The 15,000-nt window shown below is 37.2% G+C and overlaps 1 protein-coding gene across 1 annotated transcript in view; it reads left to right on the plus strand.

Annotated features, from left to right (window-relative positions):
* Positions 1–229: 229 nt before the first annotated feature.
* The window catches only part of LOC135207453 (thyrotropin-releasing hormone receptor-like), a 25,817-nt gene continuing 11,046 nt past the window's right edge, over positions 230–15,000 (plus strand). Inside the window, exon 1 of the mRNA XM_064239178.1 lies at positions 230–1,750. Within this exon, the coding sequence (XP_064095248.1) occupies positions 827–1,750 (924 nt within the window). The 5' untranslated portion in view covers positions 230–826. The remainder of the gene's footprint in view (positions 1,751–15,000) is intronic.

A 15,000-nucleotide genomic window follows, 5' to 3' on the forward strand; every position in this document is an offset into this window, starting at 1 on the left:
TAATTCTTTTGTTTTGAACTCCTCTTATCGTTCAGCTTGCTTGATATTTTTGCAATAAACACCAGAAACATACACACATACGCATACACAGATATACGCACATATAATCAAAACAAATAGAGACTAGGGCATCGAGAACCCTTGGCGAAGAGATAAATCCAGGCGAGGAGGAGAATGGCAAGAACTGGGCAGCAAAACCGCACTTCACAGCTTCAGTCGTTCCCGGCCCTGCCTAGCGAGAGGACGTGCCGTTCCTCCCGTCACCCTATACGCGCTCGGTTGAAAAACAAAAAAACAAGTCTCAGGATGTCTTGGGTGTCGAAAGGAAGTTAAGGAAAGTCACTTAACTAACTCCGTTGGCTTTCCTCCTGGACCCCGAATCATGAAAAGCAACTGCAGCTTTTCCCGGTTGCAAGTTTAACGGAAGTTGCGTTTACCAGCTGAACTTCCACTTTCATGAAGAAGTTCTCACAGGCGAGACTCGTTGAAAATGACGTTGTTTCGCTGCGCTTGTCGCCGAGATACGTCCTGTTCTGAGCTGTGGGGAGAGAAAAGCGAACGGTGATATCTATCTGAACTGATGTCGTTGCTAAATATCCCATTAAAAGTATTTCACGTAGTTTCCTGAATATCATAGCAGTAGTAGATTTCCTCGACATATTATTACTTGGAGTTCTTCTGTTGTCCTATTCTTGACGGGGAAGTGATGACGCTTCGCGGATGTTTATAGCATCCCTTTCTGGGGAACATTTTCGTTTGAGTTAAGTTTTTCTCTTTTTGTTTTGTTTTGTCGATGCTTCTTGAATGATTAACCACCACCGCTAAGATGAACAGCTCCGAGAGCTTCGATCACGTCACGAACTGCAGCCTGGCAGACCTGGCGGAGTACGAGTTCAACGACTCGGACTGGGACATCTTCGAGAACATAACGGAGGAGGTGGAGGGCGGCTTCAGGAACTGCTCCTTGATCGAGCATGTGGCCAACGTCAACTGCTCCCCCTCCCAGCACATGTGCATGTGCGCCAAGGACATGTACAAACTGTACTGCTTCGGCACGCCGGAGTACTACTCGTACATCTACCGCTTCATCGGGACGCTCTTCCAGGGAATCATATTCATCATCGGAGTCATCGGCAACGTCATGGTCGTCATCGTGGTCGCTAAGAACAAGAACATGGCCACGCCCACCAACTGCTATCTGGTGAGTCTAGCCGTGGCTGACTGTGCCGTGTTGATAGCAGCCGTGCCGCAGGAGATCGTCAGCTACTATCTCATCGGGAACCACTGGATATGGGGCAGAGGGGGCTGCGCCATCCTGATATTCCTGCAGAACCTGGGCATCAACGCCAGTTCCCTCAGCCTCACGGCCTTCACCGTGGAGCGCTACATCGCCATATGCCACCCCATGAAGGCGCAGACTGTGTGCACCGTCGAGAGAGCGAAGAAAATCACGATCATGGTCTGGGTGTTCGCCGTCTGCTACTGCTCTCCCTGGCTCTACCTGACGACGGTGGTTCCCATGACCTACGCCGTCGACTACCCTACGCAGGAGTGTACCTTCAAGCTCTCGCGTGACCAGTACTTTCTCTACTACTTCCTGGACATCATCGTCTTCTACGTGGTTCCTCTCCTCCTGTCCTGCGTCCTCTATAGTCTCATTGCCAGGATTCTCTTCAACTCGCAGGTGCCCAAGAACCCGACCATCAACGGGCACCATGACAAAAAGAGAGCCACTTCACCCAGGGTCCAAGTGAGTAACAGCCACTGCGTAGATCAACAGAAAAAATAACCGAGCATAGTACATACGTATGTGTGTACGTCCAGCGCGTATACACTGTACGCTTATACCATCGAACCCATATGCATTCAAAAAAGCAATATTTCTTCATATATGCAGACTAAGGTCACAGCGTCCCACCATGCGATTTGCATTTATATTTGTTTGTTCATGCACTTTTATTTACGTATTTTCATGGGATATTACAACTATTTTTTTTTATCAGAGTAGCCTTGGGTATTGGTAAAATCTGTATCCTACTTTCCCATTTCTTCCACGATTATTTTTCTCTATAATTCACCTTATATCCACTATACTTATAGGACACCGAACTCTCCGTTAGCCATTCAGCAGTGATTTCTGCCTCTTTACTAACAAAGAAAACCGTATAGATGACAAAAATATTCCAGTAGGACTGAATGCATTTCTTTTTAATCCCAATCTACCGTGGGCAGCAAGAACATTAGATCAAATACATTTCTTTTTAATCCCAATCTACTGTGAGCAGCAAGAACATTAGATCAGCTCCCCTAGGAACACTGTGCATTCAACGCTGAATGATCAAACGAGAAATGAGGATTTCCAAACAAAATTCACGTGACGGGGAAGCGTGTACGTTTTGTGTAACTTATAAATTGGTTAGGGAAAATCGTCCACATAAAAAAATATGAGGGCATTCTGATAAAATCTCCCTTCTAGTACCTACTATTCCTTATGTCAATTACATAAATATCCTGTATAAACTCAGTTCTCTCTCTCTCTCTCTCTCTCTCTCTCTCTCTCTCTCTCTCTCTCTCTCTCTAATGCACACACACACACACATAAAGGTCCCGAAAGATTTGCCGAGAACTGGAAGGTGTGTGTATGCAGATGATGGCTCCAAAGAAAAATATACTACGTCACTACTAAATCTTTTACTGCAAGATGGAGCGTGAACCTCCCTTAAGGAAAATACCCACATTTTCAGTCGCTTCGTAATCTTTAAAGATTACTCAACAATATCTTTCACAAATTATTTAACTCACTGGATATTGTCATCCTTCCATTCTAGAACTCCAATTACTGTCTCTAACCTCAACTATGTAGGTGTATCTGTTATCCTTTTCTCAAGAACAGAACATTGTTTTTTTTTACAATCTCTATCACTATTTACTGATGCTAGTCTTTTTTATTTAAGCGTTATTTGTAGGCATCTCACCACCCTAATTTTCCTTATTCTCTATTTACACACACACAATAAATGAAGGGAAAAATCATCTACTTTTAACAACCATACATCTTTCCACGATTAAGTGCTTCTTTTACGTAAAAGTCCCTTAGTGATTATCATTTTTGCTATGACAAACGGTATTCCTTGTTCACCAACCATTCTACAAACATCATATATCCCTTGCTTTGCTTTTCCACCCCACCACCATCCATTCTATTTAAAAAATATCAGTAATTCTATTTTTTATTAAATGCAGTCATTCTTTGTAGGTCCATACTTGCCTGTTGTTACTTCAGCTGCTTTGCCTTCATTTCTGCAATTTTATTAACATTAAATAGCACTGTATTTTCTGCAACTATCTGCCATTCCATATAACATTCCATTATTCTCTTACACCAACAGATATTATCTGCGCCCCTCGTTCACTTTACTAGTTTTCTTTCATCATTCTTTCCATATGTATATGAAAGAATCATGTAGGCATACTCCTCAACGCTCTTCATATCTTATCTCCGTCAGTTGTCATAAACATTATTATAGGGAGATATATGACCTACAACGAAAATAATTTCCCATCTGCACTGCAAACTGGTTTTCTTCTTCTTGCCTAAACGAACAAATCTCTCCTCCTGACAAAGTAATCTCTGTCAGGCTGATCTCAGACGAAACCCTGATATACACCTTCCCAGGTATATTCAATAACGGTACACAGTAATACAAACCATCTTCCTTTCGCTGTCACTGTTTTTTGCACTGTCGCTACCATAGCCCACTGTTGAACGTGCAAGCACGTAGACTTCAGAGAATACAGTGTCTGTTATATATACTAACTATATATATATATATATATATATATATATATATATATATATATATATATATATATATATATATATATATGTGTGTGTGTGTGTGTGTGTGTGTGTGTGTGTGAATTATCATCAATATTTTCTACCAATGTTTTCTGATAAATCATGCTCCTTCTATCTCGTGTGTATTAGCCACCTCTTCTTGTCATACACACCCAACCCAAAGCCCTTTCTTCAATACTCACACCAGCACCAACACAATACTTGGTCTATTTATTGACCTCCGTCCAATGCAGCGTGTTTTTATTTAATAAAGCTCTAACTCTCACCTGCTCCCAAATATTCCCTCCATTTCCTCTCTCCATTTTTTCCGTGACTACATCGAACACCTCCACACGATTCTTCCATTTCCTCTGTAACGGGGCGACATTCCACCTCCTTATTTCCTCCAGAAAACTTTTATTTTTTATTTTCCGCCATCTGACCCCAATTCTTTTATCCACCCTCCACAGATCCATACACCCCCCTCCCCACCCCCTTTCCCAAAATCTCCATTCTTGAACCCACTAGCTTCAATCATGGACCTTTAAAAATGCTAACTTGACTCCCGCCACTTATGTAACTTAACCTCTCGCTCGGTTTTATTTATTTTTTTTCTCCCCACTGTGATTTTTTCTCCCCTTACGAGGCCCACTTGCCCTAATTATATTCTGGCCTCTCCCTTACCAGTTAATTGAAAAAAAGAAATTAACTGATCATTGCCTCATCACCCGGTGCGTTTACGGTAATCTTTTGGGATCACGCGTTTCCAATAATGAAGCTTGCGCGCGCATTCTTTTTTCCCCCCCCCTCTCCCCTCACATACACACACACACATACACACACACACACACACACACACACACACACATATATATATATATATATATATAATATATTATATATATATATGTGTGTGTGTGTGAATATATATTATATATATATATATATATATATATATATATATATATATATATATATATATATATATATATATATATATACATATATATATATATGTGTGTGTGTGTGTGTGTGTGTATGTATATATAGTGTGTGTGTATACTCGTGTATGTGTATGTTAACATGAATGTTCGAAATTACGTGGTTTCAAACTATGTACGTAGTCCATCATTAAGAATACGAAAATGGCCCATTTCCAATACCTTTTACGATTCACAACAGTCACCTTAAGTACAAAGTATCTAGTTCTTGGCTCGGGTCAACAGGAGCACACAACATTTCATTATGTTCTTCTCCCAAGTGTAGCCTACTCAGATGGGGATCTCACGAGCTTCTTTTCGCTGATGAGGCGATATTTTAACCGCTGTGGCTCCGAGGAGCTATTTCGTTGTTTTCAGGGTATTAAGGGCTACTTGTTAGCAGGTGATAGTTTCTCGGACTTTCTCTTTTTCTTTTCTACCGACTCCCTCTGAGGCGTTCAATCTTCCCTCCACATTATTGACCTCCTGTCCCTTCTTCAGATCAAACTCATTGAAGCTATTGTGATCCATCTGTTCTGATGCGCCTTACGTTTTTACTTGGTTTTGGTTTGTTTCATCTTTATGTTTCTCATGATTACATTTCTTCCTTTTAAACATAGTATCTGACGTTCGCATTTAAACCTCCACTTTCATTTCCCTAAATGAGAATTAAGTCAATAATCCCCTGATACCTTTCCACTAGGGCTGCCACAGACTTTCTCTTTTTCTCATTCAAACCTTTTGATGAAACCTTTCAACCTTCCTGTAATCACTACTATATGATCGCCTCCTTTCACATCCTACCCATTTGATTTGATTTCAAATCAGCAACTTTCTTTTTGCGTTTTCTCCAATTAATCTTACATTCACAAATTACATTATTCTTGCTACTATTCCTTTTTATTTTTGGTCTTACAAAGATTTTAAGATTTTTTTAAAAACAAGCCTCTTTTCGCATCCTACTCATTTGATTTGATTTCAAACCAGCAACTTTCTTTTGCGTTTTCTCCAATTAATCTTACTTTCACAACGTACCTTATTCTTCCTACGATTCCTTTTCATCTTTTGGTATTACGAAGATTTTAATATTTTTTTCAAACAATGCGTTCCCCCCTGGGTGTAGAGCCTCCTCTAGCAGTGTAATATGCAAACACTAGCCTTTTTTTCTTTCTCTATTTTAATCTGAATAATTTTATCTTACATGGAAGAGTATTCAGTCTTGTAATTATCTTTTGAAATTTGAATTTAAAACGTACCTAAATAACACAGAAAAATGTATTGTACATTATACAAATACTCAGTACCTGAGACCACGTTGTCCCTTTTCGGGGCGATTTTTTTATACATCTTATAATTACTATTTTCTCAACTCTGTATCTGATTATCTCTAAAACTAAGCGAAAGAGTGTCAGCCATTTCAATGCACAGAATGCATAGTAACATATATATATATATATTCACACACACACACACACACACACACACACACACATATATATATATATATATATATATATATATATATATATTATATATATATGCATGTATATATATCAACTTTTAATCATCTGCAACATAAAATTTAACACCATTTTTCAAGGAGGAGAAATACTCCAGTCACAGTTTTTTTTTTCTCTCATTACATTTTAAATAAGTCTAGTAACCCTTTTAGAGTAAATTAATTTGACTAATATCTCCCTAATCGTTCCAGACAAAATGATATCACTTTAAATCCTTCATATCAAATGATATCATTCTTTCTCAATGGTCAAACAGTCTCTCCTAATCTCACTTATCAAATTTTTTCCCTCTCTAAATCACACCAACGAATTCAACCCTAACTTTCAGAATACAGAATTGAATATAGAATTTAGGCCAAAGACCAAGCACTGGGACCTATGAGGTCATTCGGCGCTGATACGGAAATTCACAGTAAAAGGTTTGAAAGGTGTAACAGGAGAAAAACTTCAAAGCAGTTGCTCTATGATTCAATTGCTAGGAGAGGGTGGAAAGTAAGATGGAAGAAAGAGAATACGAAAGAAGGTACAGGAAAAGGAACGAAAGGGTTGCAAGGAACCATAAATAATGCCTACGGTGCATTGCACGAGGTGCATTGACGACACACTCCCCCCCCTACAGGGCCTAACTTTCAGACCACCACTTTAATTAATCTCACCAATCTGATATCACTCAAAATCCCACAACTCAAATATCACTTTTAAAATTCGCTTCCTTTCAGACGAACCATCATCGTGCGCCCGAAAATAATTGCCTTTTGCTTAATGATATCCGCGGCAAGGCACGCCAATTAATGTAAGTCTAATCCACTTATTGAATGACACCTGAGTCGCAGGGAGGCGAAAAAGCTGGGACGTATCGAATGGGTCATTCCACATTATTATTACTCGTAAAAATGACCTTTATTGCCAAGCTGGCTGTGTGGCGTCAAGCTCAGAGTGACGACATAATCAAGCAAGGATTTCTCAATCTACTTGTTGGTTATTTCTTTCTCTTTCTCGTTATTCCGCTTTTGTCTCGAGATTTTCAGAAGAAATGAGCAATATTTAATCTAAAGTTTTGTGCACTTCAAGGATTAAATAACAGTTAAGCTTTGGAAGATGTTGGGAGGTCGAAAGCTGATCTTACCTGGAATGTGATACATCAAGAAGTCTGAAATACTGGAATGTGATACTGCATGCTGTTGTGTACCTGCACCGAACATGATAATAACTCACGATATGCTTCAGTGCAAAGTATGTGTTCATTTCTTCGTCGTTCGCTCATTACTAACACCTCTTTGATACGACTTTATTTTCCTGGAGATAAAATAGAAAAAGACTGTCGTTTCTCTTTCCAGTTCCTCAGCAGATCTGAGTATAATCAAATCGAAATATCGTACGTGAATGGTAGGATAAAAGTTTTAAATTACCACTGTAAATATAATCCTAGGATGTCACCTGCGTTCATAGAAAAACAAGTTATTCTTGATTTTCTTCTCATCTTGTACCCTTAGCGTCTGAAGTCTCAAAACCACCTGTGGAATTATACCACAAATTAAAACGCACGCACACACACACACACACGCACTCACACTAAGAAGCTTTTCATGTGTTTTTAGAAGTCACTGAATCTACAAAAAACGGAAAGATTTCTTCATAAATCTAGTCGGAATAAAAAAAAAATAAATAAATAAATAAAAACAGAATATGGTCGATACGTATTGGTTTGGGGTAAAATAATTTTTTAAGAAACATTAGAACATTGTATGACACCCGATGGGCAATAAAAGAAAAAGCTTATAACTTTCTAAAAATAGTTGTGGTCATTTCCTCATAAAATACCCATCTTTCGTATATCATTGATTTCTCTTGACCTTGTTACAAGATTTTGGTATTTAACATTATCATTTGTTTTTAAAGTTCTTGTGTTCAAGAGAATATTTTCCATCAATATACCCAAAGTTGAAATACATATTGCTTCTTTAGGGTTAAAACCTCGAAATAATATCTTTTTCCCCGTTCAGTATGGGTTTGAAAATAGCACATGACAATGAGCGTGAGGTTTGCAACTACACTTTATACCCCAGTTGTAAGAGAGAGAGAGAGAGAGAGAGAGAGAGAGAGAGAGAGAGAGAGAGCATAATAAGGGGATTATTTTCACCCTCACTACATAGGGATTTCTATACAAACCACTTAAAAAAAACACGATTTCTGAGTAAAAGTACCTAAGAACTCATGAACAAACATGGGTTTTGCTACAGACTACGTGTAAATTTCGAGTCTTAGCAAGTGTTTTGAAGTTTGATACGATCTTTGGGGGTTAAACATATCTTTCTAATACATTCTTGCCCAATCAAAGCACCAGGGCATACTGCCTGTTCTTTTCTTTGTTTATTTACTTAGTTTATTAGCAGCATTATGCCACGAATGCTTTGTTGAGAATGACTGGTGTGGATGGAAGAGTTGTTGAGTCACTTATTGCTAAAAGCAGATGCCATGATAACATACACACAAGGGACAGAAAGTTGAAACTGTATATACGCAAAAGTAACGCATGACAGTAAAAGAGGTCCGTCCAATAAATGGAAATATGAACAGCTTAAAAATCTATAACACTTGACCTATATAAGTACTGCGCGGTGACAATGGCTCTTGTGCTGGGGCAAAAGTAATATTCTATAAACGAAATGTGCTCAGTGAATATGAATGAATGTGCAAGCCAATAAGATGGCTGAGTTGTGTAACAGCGTAGAGTAAGGACAGTTTCATTGATGAAATACGTAGAAATACAACGTTGTCCTGAAATGTTGAGTCAATGTGAAAAAGATCGGCGAGAGAGGATCTGGGTCACACTGAGAAATTGGAAGCTGGTAGCTTTGGCGAAAGGTGCATAATTCATTCCTTCTGGGAGAAAGGACAGGAAGACCGAGAGAGTGCTGGTTAGATGTAGTGGAATAGGTGATGGAACTTAGGGGTTTCCATATCATGGAACAGGGCGTGGCTGAGACAGGACGGGATAGGAAGGGATTAGGGGTCCTCTAATGAGACTCCGTGTACTTCTGGAACGTAGATGTTATGAAGCTAATCAGCTCTGGGGTTTACCGTTAATTAAGCAGCTTAAGGATGAACGTGTTAGCTAATGTTGGCTTGTTATTTACAGGCTGTGCTCCTGATTTAGGGAATACACACACATACAAACACACATATATATAAATATATATATATATATATATATATATATAATATATACTATATATATATATATATATATATATACATGACATATATATATATATATTATATATATATATGCATATATATATATTATATATATATATATATATATGATATATATATATATAATATATATAATTAAATTATATAAATTTAATATGTTAAGACTTAGTAACTAAGATTTTGAATTATCTTCATGTTGGTACTTTAAAAGTGTACAGATTTTAATTTAAAATCATTCGGTTTTCTGTGTCAGTGTGTAACTTTCCTAACATGAATTTTACATTCGTGTACACACACACACACACACACACACACACAAATATATATATATATATATATATATATATATATATATATATATATATATATATATATATATACATACATATATGAATGTAAAATTCATGTTAAGAAAGTTACACACTCACACACAATATCTATAATGATTTAACATTAAAATCTAAGCACTTTTAAAGCCCCATCATGAATATAATTGAAAATCTTAGTTACCAAGTCTCAACATGATAAAATAACATATCTTAAATTCTGATAAACTTCATCCCATGACACGATGTTTCTCTTTCCATTATGCACTATGACGAAAGATAGAGTCTAGGCCTCTAATCCCAATACAACGGAAATGAGAGGCCTGTTAAAATAACGAGTATAACAGAAGGCCGATGATACTGAGAAAATAACACGGCACTGAGTATATATAAACGAGAGAAAGCTGCACGAACTTGAAAATAGATGGAACCGAAATTGGAGAACTGCGAGTAAAACGCTTCTCTGTCTTAAAACTTTCAGGAGATGGCAACATACCATTAGGGAATGTTATAGAGAGTCCAAGGTATTCCTTGCAGCCAAAATAGTGTTGGCGATCCGAAGGAAAACCCGATAGTCTTCGCTCTGTAGAAAGTTCCGAACACTTTGGCCATAAAAAAAAAAAATACGCCAAGAGAACAGCTCGGAAGCTGGGAGTACGAAAAGGCAGTGTTTCCTCTGGTGGATATACTTCATAAATTTCCAAGGGGAAAAGTATAGTTTGGTGATTGGGTAGTATAAAAAAAATGCACATGCAAAAAAAAAAAAACGACCCCTTAAATAAATAAACACCTGAAAAAAAAGGTGGGGGGGGGGGGGGGGCGACCCATTCATCGGACCGCTCATCCCATCAACCCGTTGAAGCTGTGTGACTTCTATTTAACATCCCTTCTGCGTAGATGCCACCGCAATGCAGAGTCCCGGGAACCGAGCGAGTCTCCTGGATGCTGCGAGGACTCACAGCATCACGGAGAGTCTTCTTTTTCCACTTCGCGAAAGCGAGAGAGATATATTTGCGATGGAATGGAGCATATAACGCGAACTGATTGCTCTCCCGGCTGCATTGTTCTCCCGATAGCAGATCTTATCCCGTTTGTGGGTTCAAGGGCTATACAGGAAGGCGTCCTTTGGATGAAATCAACAAATAAACGGGATCTGCGCATCTCGAGAAGAGACGTAATTTTTTATTCGTGTGGGAAGAGAGGAGGCAATCTCCTGCTCAAGCTAGCAGATAAGTGTGTGCATGTGTGGTTGTGTGCTTACGTACGTACACACACACACACATACACATATATGTTTACAACTGTTTTAAAGAATTCTCAAGTTGAATACGGAGGCATATATAAGCTCATAACAATAATTACACACACACATACACACACACACACACACACTCTATATATATATATATATATATATATATATATATATATATATATATATATATATATATATATATATATAATTGCATTTGTCATTACTAATTCTTGCGGGATCTTTACTGTGTAAAAATGCTTTGGTAAACTTGATTTATTTTCGGTTTTTACTTCTGAAACATCCCTGTCAGTGTAAAGTTTGAACTTCGGCTGGCCTACATTTTCTTTTGAAAAGAAAGATATTGACAATATGCATAGGTATGTCTTTAAAGCTAAGTCCATGTTAAATCTTCCACTATCTTCACCTGTTTATTTTTAATCTGAAGCGAACTGACAAAACTACATTACTGAATACTGAGTCTAAGAGATCTTAGATTAATTCCCAGACGTCTCTTTGCCTCTTTTGGGGATCAGCTTTTGACATATTACCGAAAATTATATCCGAATATGTCTAGGCTGCGACAGCCGGTGGTAATAAATCATCTGATAATAAAACACAGCTGTTCCCTAGCGTACAATTCCTTAAAAAAAAAAAAAAAATTGTAGGCTCGATTATGTAGGAAAAGTCTGTAGCATATCTGCTATTGTTCGTCTGGTTTTCAAGGGAAAGAAAAGCTGATAATGGAACAAAAGTGAAATGAAAGATATCAAAAGTAAAAAAGGATATTTTAGTATTGTAAACTGAAGAAAAAATTTTGATTTCGTTTGAAAAGGAGCAAAATTTGAAAACTATTTTAATTGCTTTTATTATTCACTGCTTATCAAGATCTCCCAAACGTCATTCATGAATTACATTACTGACTGATTACAAAGGCTTCTAAAAACGTTTATATAATAATTAAATTTCTGATTCTTTATTTCGGTTTTACAACAAGTTTTTTCCAACTATTTCATTCATTGCTTTTACTGTCTTCCAGGAACGCTTTTCATAGATTATTAAGGTTTCGCCAAACAAAAATGGTTTTCATCGATTTCACTATTAATTTGACTTAAAGGTTTCCAATAACGTTTTTTCACCGATTACATTAATGCCTAATTATAAAAGGATCCTAAAACGTTCTTCACCGATTACATTACTGGCTGATTATGAAAGGATAAAAAAACGTTTTTCATCAATTTCACTATCAATTAGTCACGAAAGCTTCAAAAAACGTTCTTCATCGATTACAATGGTATTCAAAAATTTTTTTAATCAGTTCCATTTTTGATCGATTATTAAAGTTTAAAATTTTTTTTTCATCGTTTGCATTGCCTGATAAATAACCGATACAAAGGCATTCGAAAACATTTTTCTTCAGTTTAATTACTTCTCAGTTCATAAGGTTTCTACAGAAGCATTTCATCTTTTATGTTACTGATAAATTATGCACTGACCCAAAATCGTTTTGAATCGATTACATGCTTATAAAAATCCCCAGAAATGTTTTTTCCACCAACTTCATCACTCCCTGATTATAAACGTTGTAGACACTTGGTGCGAGAACTCAAGGGAATCCAATACACGACGGCTGCTCTCGTAAACTCAAAACCCTTCCCGTTTAATTGAATAGACAATGAAGTGCGGAGGAACAGGCGACGTGCCTGTCATATTTGCATCGAGATTTCCTCGCTGTCATTAAAGCAGGGTGTCATTTCAAGAATAGTTATTGATTCATATGCCTACTGGACTCTTACAAGACAGTTAAACTCATAATATATCTCATACCTTTTTTTTGGATAACAGATTCAGGTTTACATGTGCAGCACCGAGCTTTACTCCCTATCATCAAAGCAGGGTTTCTACCACAAAAAGAGCTATTGATTATCATACCTATTGGAAACTTAAAAGGCAGTTATACTACTATATCTCTTACTTTAGTTTTACTCCCTGTCATTTAGGCAGATTTTATATCACAGACAGAGTTACTATCACAACTATTGGAAACTAATAAGGCAGTCACACTTTCATATCTCTTACATTATTTTGATAATAGTTTCAGAATAGAGCATGATGTAGCTTATACACTATAGAATAATGAAAATTTTCCACTGCTCAGAAGTTCCAGTGAACTTATACTGATAAAATAGCGTCAGGGCAAATACTTGGCTAAAATTTATTTGTATATCGTATTCGAGAAACTACATGAATTTTCTTATTTCTTTATAAGGAAGCACACTTCTCTTTGACAAAGTGCTAACAGCTGTTGTGTTTTGTAAGACTCAGTATTTCTTATTTTCCCTAAAAAGACACATTCTCGGTTGAGTTTTTGGGATCCCTCGAAAACAGACTATAAATTACCATAGCATATGTTACTCCCATGCTGTGCAGATACGTATGTTATTAAATATTACTGTAATGGATATACGTACCGAAATTTTTACTATCATGTCAGATCATCCCTTACACCATTTTATCGCATTACTTTCGAAATGACACCATGACACTGATCACAGCACTGAACCGTCTAAAATCACTTTTATTACTTTGTTGATCGAGCATAGTTCATCTCTAGTTGCTAAGATATGACAATAGTTTACACTTTAAAGACAAAAAAAAATCTACATTGAGCCTTTTTCTTCTCTAGAATTGTTCAACCAATTCTCTTCTATTATAATTTTTTGTGAAGCCCACGTTACAAATTTCTAACATATATATATAAGTTGCATGCATCTAACATATCGATTATTACGGGATTGGGTTGTGGTATCAACTACATCTATACTCTGTTTTTTTCCATCTGTCCATCCGCCTGTGGTGTTTTTGTATGGTAACACTGCGTCCCGGGCTTTAAATAGTTACGCTATGTGTAAGTTTTAGGTAAATAAAAGGATATCTGGGTGTGCACTTGCAACTGAAAAGTGTTTTAATACTTTACTGTATGCGAATTACACCGTTAATATTCGAAATAGGATATTGTTATTATTGTTGAATGTAAGCTGAATGTAACTATCTAAAGCCCGGGACGCAGTGTTACCATACGCAAACACCACAGGCGGCTGGACAGATGAAAAAAAACCGAGTATAGTCATAGGATTTGTTTTTCTTAACTTTTTTTTCCTAAGGGGGGTGGTTGGCGTTCTTTCAATGACTAAAGGTCTTTTTTATTTTTATTTTCGTGATCAAATATCTAAAGAAAAGTATCACATGAAACGTTAATTCATAATTGCATAAAAGGCCTCGCTAGTAATACCCCCATTTAATGAAAAACGGAGCATTTTACCAACACGGGACTGTATTGGCCCACATTGTCTAAAGACTGGGAACTGCGCGTGGCGACGCAAGATATGTGCCCCTCTCGATCAATAGATGGCGATGAGTGTCCTCCTACTCATCTTGTGAAGAGCACTTTTACCTTTGTTCCTTTCACTAACTTTGTTTATCAGAGCTATTGAATACCAATGACACTTGACTGTCAAACGTCAACTGCAAACCATGTTAACAGCGAGCTTATAGTTCTTTTCTCGTCTCTAGGTCTATATAGAACATCGATTGACTTTTTATTCTTATTACTCAGTTCTCAGGGATATGTAATGTCCTACGCTTCGCTTGAGCGACATTGAGATGTGGAAAAAGTTGTGATAACACTTGCGTATTGTCGTCCATGAACGGAAAAACGAGACAACATAGAACACTTTTCTGAAACTCTAACTGGTATTTAGGTCAAGAGGGAGGGTGGCCGTGATGGTGGATTTGAGTGAAAAAGTATGTGACAAAATGATATGACGTATTTCATAGGTTTACAGTTCTTGGCGAGATTGAAACAAAA

Source organism: Macrobrachium nipponense, chromosome 32, assembly GCF_015104395.2.
Source record: "Macrobrachium nipponense isolate FS-2020 chromosome 32, ASM1510439v2, whole genome shotgun sequence".
NCBI lineage: Eukaryota > Metazoa > Arthropoda > Malacostraca > Decapoda > Palaemonidae > Macrobrachium > Macrobrachium nipponense.